At 59.5% G+C, this 6,520-nt stretch overlaps 1 protein-coding gene across 1 annotated transcript in view; it reads right to left on the reverse strand.

Moving 5' to 3' along the window:
* Positions 1-409: 409 nt before the first annotated feature.
* Positions 410-6,520, reverse strand: part of LOC102244423 (leukocyte immunoglobulin-like receptor subfamily A member 5) — a gene marked incomplete at its 3' end in the record, with an annotated part of 6,874 nt that continues 763 nt past the window's right edge. The window contains exons 2-8 of the mRNA XM_014541047.1: positions 6,090-6,140; positions 4,207-4,320; positions 3,997-4,147; positions 3,840-3,875; positions 3,219-3,503; positions 2,770-3,072; positions 410-709 (exon numbers count right to left, since the gene is read on the reverse strand). Coding sequence (XP_014396533.1) covers positions 410-709; positions 2,770-3,072; positions 3,219-3,503; positions 3,840-3,875; positions 3,997-4,147; positions 4,207-4,320; positions 6,090-6,140 — 1,240 coding nt within the window. The remainder of the gene's footprint in view (positions 710-2,769; positions 3,073-3,218; positions 3,504-3,839; positions 3,876-3,996; positions 4,148-4,206; positions 4,321-6,089; positions 6,141-6,520) is intronic.

Genomic DNA, 6,520 nt, shown 5'->3' on the forward strand with positions numbered 1-6,520 from the left:
CACTGAGGGCCTGGAGGCCTCCAGGTGAGCACAGGGGGCCGTGCAGTGTGGTGCCCACAGGCAGGATGCTTCTCTATAGGGGAGTATTTCGGGGCTGGGACTACAGGGACCCAGATTCTGAGATGAAGACGTCAGGAGGTGAGTGGTGGGGGGTCTGTGTTCTCTGCTCAGTCTAATCATATTCCTGTTCATTTCACTCACATCTTACTCGCCTTCCATACCCTTCATCTATGCTGAGGATCACAAATGGGTTCAGGAGTGGGAGGTCCTGTCTGTCTCTACTCTCTCCTGGGCTGGACTCTGCTCTGTGGAACCTCCTCCACCTCCTTGTTTATTACTGTCACCCACACTCCTAGGAACAGGGCCCTGAGCTGACTGAGCACAGAAAGGACGGGGTCAGGCTCCTCACCTGAGACCAGCAGCTCCAGGGGGTCACTGGGCTGTGACAGCAGGTAGGGGGAGGTGCTGTGTGAGCCATAGCACCTGTAGGTCCCCTGGTGGCCTGAGCTCACAGAATTGAGGGTGAAGTTGGCCTGAGAGGGTGCAAAGGTGTCCTGCAGACTGAGGTGCTGGGGAGGGTCCAGTGACCCCTCCCTGTGCAGGTGGAAGGTGTCCAACCAGATCTCAGACACACACTGCAAGGTCACGGTCGCTCCCCAGGGCACTGAGGGTCCCGGCTGGGCTGAAAGGGAGGGTTTCGTGTACATTCCTGTGGAGAGGAAGGTTGTGATGTATAAAGAGCCACCCCTCCCCTCATGCCCTTGACCCTGAGCTGAGGGACCTTGTCCTTCTCCAGAGACACTGTCTGTGACCCCTCCCAGCTCCTCTCTGCCCTCTTGGTGAGGAAACTGGCCTTGTTGCTTGAGTCCTGTGGGATCCTCATATCCCAGGGCTCAGAGCCCCTCTCTTCATATAGAACGTAGGCACTAGCCTGCAGAGACCCCTGACACCAGCTGGTTAAGGGGCTCCCCTTAGTGATGATGGGTCCTGAGTCAGCCTAGATGGAGAGGTTGGGGATGATTCCAGGAAAGGAATCAGACCTGAAAGACCTGGCAGCTTGTCTCGCCCTTATGACATCATGAATGAGCCAGTGATGCCATTTCATGAGCACCTACTGTGTGTGAGGCTCCTGCTGGGGTCTGTCACTCATCTCCTCTCACCTCATGCACCAGGGATGCTGACCCCACCACCCACTTCACTGAGGCTCAGAGAGATTAACCACATGCCCCAGGTCACCCAGCCTGGATGGGCAGGGCCGGGACTAGAACGCAGGACTGTGGGTTCCCAGTGCAGTCCTCACACTGCCCCCCCCCAGGGAGACACCAGCTTCGTGCTCTGGGCTCCTCCTCTGCAGGGGCCTGTCCACGTATCATCTGGAGCTGAGGGTCCTTCCTCAGTACCGGCCCCCAGCACAGCAGGGAAAGGAGGGGAAGGGTGTGGCATAAACTCTGAGTCTCTCCCGGGTCCATCTCCAACCTGCAGGCCCCTCGGGAAGGTCGGGCTGGGCTGGGGGCTCTGCCTTCCTGAGCTCTGTGAGGCCCTTATGTCACCTCATCTCCCAGCAGCCTGTGAGCAGGATGGGACCAGGGATGAGCAGAAGGGAACCCGACAATCAGAGGAGAGAAGGGACCGCCCAGCCCCACAGCAGGAGCAGCAGAGCCAGGAGCTGAACCAGGGCTGTTCCACCCTGTTCCCTCCTCTGAGCTGAGCCTGAGCTCAGGGGTAGGACTGGGTGCCCGGACCCTTGCCCTGCCTGTCCCTCGCTGTACAGTGTCACCGTCACTGAGACAGAGGGGACAGGCCCCATAACATCACGTCCTGGGGGCTTCCCTGTGAGGCCCTTCTCCCAGGAGATCAAGGCCAGAACTGACAGGAAATCTAAGCTCTGGACAAGGATTCTCTCCTTTTATAGTTGGAGACACTGAGGACCAGACAGGGGAAGGGCGTGTCCAAGTGAGAGACTTCAGAGGTTCCAGAACAGTCTCATGACTCAGCCCTTGTTCCCTACAGGGAGGTACCCACCACCTCCCCACAGAGACTCGCAATTCCCCTCTGTGGGCCCGACTCCCTGGGTCGGGGGAGGGGAAGGAGGGACCATTGCTCAGAGCTTTCTGGGATCAAGATGAAAGGCAAGGGGCAGGGTCTGCCCTCTCCCCACTTGAGCCTGACTCCCCCTCCCCCAGCCTGAGCCCCAACAACTCCCTCAGCCATGACCTCCCCACTTGCCACCTGCCTCACTTCCCTCTCTAAGGCCTGACTCCATGTGAGGCGGGGAGAGGTGAATCCAGGGAGAACCTGGAGGCCTCTGCTTCCCCTGATATCTCTCCCTGACTCCCAGTCCCCGTGGGACACAAGCCTGTCCTTAGGTCTATGGGGGGTCATTAGATCTTCTGAGAGACTCAGACATCCTGGGGTGGTCTGTCTCCATCTGAGCAAAGAGGACACTATGTGTGCAGAGCTGGGGTCCCAGAGGGTCCTGGGAAGGAGAACAGGAGAGGTGGGAGGCTGGGGCTGACCCTGGAGTTCCCACCTCACTCGGACTTCTGCATCTGCCTGGGGTTCCCACACTAAGACCCTCCCACTGTCCACCTGAGACACCTTCTGGCAACAGAGGAGGGAGAGGGGTGAACAGGAATAAGGCTGTGCTAAGGGAAAAATACTTTCTAAGTGACCATCTCTACAGCTACCTCACTCCCCTTTCAGCCCATGATTGTTCTGAGGACTGGACCCTGAGCTGACAAGCAGAAAGACAGAGTGAGGGGCCCTCACCTGAGACCAGGAGCTCCAGGGCATCGCTGGGGTGTGACCACACCTGGAGCCTGTTCCTGTAACAGCCGTAGCATCTGAATGTCCCCCTGTGGCTGCGGGTCACAGGGCCCACACGGAACAGGGCCTGGTACTGACCACTGGGCTGTGGCTGTGATTCCAGGGCCCAGGAGAGCCTGTGATCTCCTTCCTTAGTCAGAATGAACCTGTCAAATCCCTGCCCTGAGCCACACTGGAGGGTCACGTTCCCTCCTGAGGACACGACAGGGCTGGGCAGGGCTGAGAGGCTGGGTTTGCTGGAGGATCCTAGGAGAGGAGGAGGCAGCATGTTAAATTGGGCTCACACCTCCCTCATGTCCCCCAGGGCTGGGCTGTGAGAGGGAGACACCCTGAGAGCAGACCGCCTTCCTGAGGGCAGAGCCTGAGGCTGGGACCCCTGAGTGTCCTCTCACCTGTCACCACCAGCTCCAGGGGGTCACTGTGCCCTGACCAGCCAGTGGGGCTGAGGTAGTAACAGCGATATCTCCCTGCATCACGCTCTGTCATGCGTGTGATGGAGAACTTGGCCTTGTCCCCAGGCTTCAGTGACTTCTGTTCTTTCCATGGTGCTGGGCTTCCCTCTTTATAAATTAGGTACTCCTTAGCCTTTCGTGTTCCTTGACAGCAGATGGTCATGGGGCTCCCGCTGGGGATCACAGGGCCTGGCTCAGCCCAGATGGTGGGCTTGGGGAGGGTCTCTGGAAAGAATCAGAGGCTGGGTCACAGGACATTTCCACCCCTGGTCCACAGGTCACAGTCCCAGATGCCCCCCATCTGTCAGACAGATCTGCGCCCCTTCCCCTATTGCCTGGGGGGTGGCCCATGTCCCCTGAGAACAGCGGGACCTGGGACGGCTTGGGGATCTCTGGAAAGAATCAGAGGCTGGGTCATAGGACATTCCCACCCCTGGTCCCCAGGTCACAGTCCCAGATGTCCCCCATCTGTCAGACAGATCTGCACCCCTTCCCCTATTGCCTGGGGGGTGGCCCATGTCCCCTGAGAACAGCAGGACCTGGGAACCTGGGGAGACTCACCTGCCTGCACTGGGGTCCTGAGGCCCACACTCAGCCCTGGAAGAGAGTCCCTGTGAGAGATTTGCCCTGAACCCTGAGCAGCACCCTCCTCCCCATGAGCCTCCTGAGTCCTGGGTCCTGACAGACCAGGGTTCCCCTCCCCCTCCTCCCTTCTCACTGAGGCAGAGCAGGGCCTTGAGGGTGGGGCAAAGGGCATCTTCTCCCTGTGGCCTCAGCTGAGCAGAGGAAGGAGACTGTGGGGCCAGCAGGATGGACAGACAGACACACAGGTGCTGGTCACTTGGATGTTGGCCCTGCCTTTCACGGAGCTGTCACGCCAGCAACCTATGTCACCAGTGGTGTAATATGCACACTGGTACAGTCCTACGTGGGGTGAGTTCCGAGCTTCAGTGAGGAAACTGGCCTTGTTGCTGGAGTCGTGTGGGATCCTGGTATCCAAGGGGTCAGAGCCCCTCTCTTTATACAGAAGGTAGACATTAGCCTGCAGAGACCCCAGACACCAGATGGTCACGGGGCTCCCCTTGGTGACGATGGAGCCTGGGTCAGCCCAGATGGAGGGTTTGGGGACAACTCCAGGAAAGGAATCAGACCTGAAAGACCTGGCAGCCTGTCTCCCCCTCATGACGTCATGAATGAGTCAGTGATGCCATTTCATGAGCACCTACTGTGTGTGAGGCTCCTGCTGGGGTCTGTCACTCATCTCCTCTCACCTCATGCACCAGGGATGCTGACCCCACCACCCACTTCACTGAGGCTCAGAGAGGTTAATCACCTGCCCCAGGTCCCCCAGCCTGGACTGGGCAGAACCGGGACTGGAACCCAGGACTGTGGGTTCCCTGTGCTGTCCTCACGCTGCCCTCCAGGGGGACACCAGCTTACTGCTCTGGGCTCATCCTCTGCAGGGGCCTGTCCACGTCTCCTCTGGAGCTGAGGATCCTTCCTCATTACCCACCCCCAGCACAGCAGGGACAGTGTTAATCACCTGACCCAGGTCACCCAGCCTGGACTGGGCAGGACCGGGACTGGAACCCAGGACTGTGGGTTCCATGTGCTGTCCTCACGCTGCCCCCCAGGGGGACACCAGCTTCCTGCTCTGGGCTACTCCTCTGCAGGTGCCTGTCCACGTCTCCCCTGGAGCTGAGGGTCCTTCCTCATTACCCACCCCCAGCACAGCAGGGACAGGGATGGACAGGGTGTGGTGTGGACTCTGAGTCTCTCCCGGGTCCATCCCCACCCACAGGGCCCAAATGCCCCATGGGAAGGTGGAGCTGGACTGGGGGCTCTGCCTTCCTGAGCTCTGTGAGGCCCTAATGTCACCTCATCTCCCAGCAGCCTGTGAGCAGGATGGGACCAGGGATGAGCAGACAGGACCCCGACACTCAGAGGAGAGAAGGGACCGCCCAGCCCCACAGCAGGAGCAGCAGAGCCAGGAGCTGAGCCAGGGCTGATCCACCCTGTTCCCCCCTCTGAGCTGAGCCTGAGCTGAGGGCTAGGACTGGGGGCCCGGACCCTCCTCCTGCCTGTCCCTCCCTGTACAGTGTCACCATCACTGAGACAGAGGGGACAGGCCCCATACCATCACGTCCTAGGGGCTTCCCTGTGAGGCCCCTCTCCCAGGAGGTCAGGACCAGAACTGTCAGGAAATCTAAGCTCTGGACAAGGATTCTCTCCTTTTCATTTAGAGACACTGAAGCCCAGATGGGGGAAGGGGTGTCCAAATCACCAAATCCAGAGGGGCCTGAACCCCTTAACCCCCCATGGTTCAGCCCCTGTCCCCATGGGGGAACCCACCACCTCCCCACAGACTCTCACTTACCCCTCTGTGGGCCCAACTTAGAGCCTCCTGGGGATAAGACTGAAGCCCGACAGGGGAAGCGGTGTCCAAGTCAGCAAATGCAGCTGGGCCTGAACCCCTTAACCCCCATGGTTCAGCCCCTGTCCCCATGGGGGAACCCACCACCTCCCCACAGACTCACCTACCCCTCTGTGGGCCTGACTCAGAGCCTCTTGGGGATGAGGATGACAGGTGAGGCATCGGGGCTGCCTTCTCCCACTAGAGCTCAGCTCCCCCTCCCCAGCCTGTGCCCCCACACCTCCCTCTGCCATGACCACCCCACCCATCACCAGCCTCAGACTCTGGGACTCCCAACACCCCTGGGACACAATCCCGTCCTTGAGGATCTGGGTCACTCAATCCCCTGACAGACTCTCAGGACTTGCTCCCTCTGAGCAGAGCTCCCTGGGACTCACCAGCTGTGGAGGTGGGCCCTGTGGGTGGGGGGCTGGGGCCTCCAGAGGGTCCTGGAAATGAGGATAGAAAGGGGTGAGGTTGGCGCTCATTCTGGAGTCTCCAAATCACTCTATCGCTTCTCCTACGTCTGCTCTGTGACCCCGAAGACACTCCCCCCGCCCACTTAACGACTTCCCAACCCAGTTCATGGGGAGGATTCAGCAAAAGTGAGAGCATCTCTGAGGGCAGATCTCTGCTGGGTGACCAACACTCAGACCCCTCACTCTCATCCAACCTCAGATGTCTCATGGAGACAGGACCCTGAGCTGCCTGTGCTCAAAGAGGATGGGATCAGGGGCCCCTCACCTGAGACCAGTAGATGCAGGGGGTCACTAGGGTCAGACAACTCCTGGGGATGCTTCTCAAAATAGCCATAGCATCTGAACGTCCA

Source organism: Myotis brandtii, unplaced genomic scaffold, assembly GCF_000412655.1.
Source record: "Myotis brandtii unplaced genomic scaffold, ASM41265v1 scaffold2587, whole genome shotgun sequence".
In the NCBI taxonomy this organism is placed as follows: domain Eukaryota; kingdom Metazoa; phylum Chordata; class Mammalia; order Chiroptera; family Vespertilionidae; genus Myotis; species Myotis brandtii.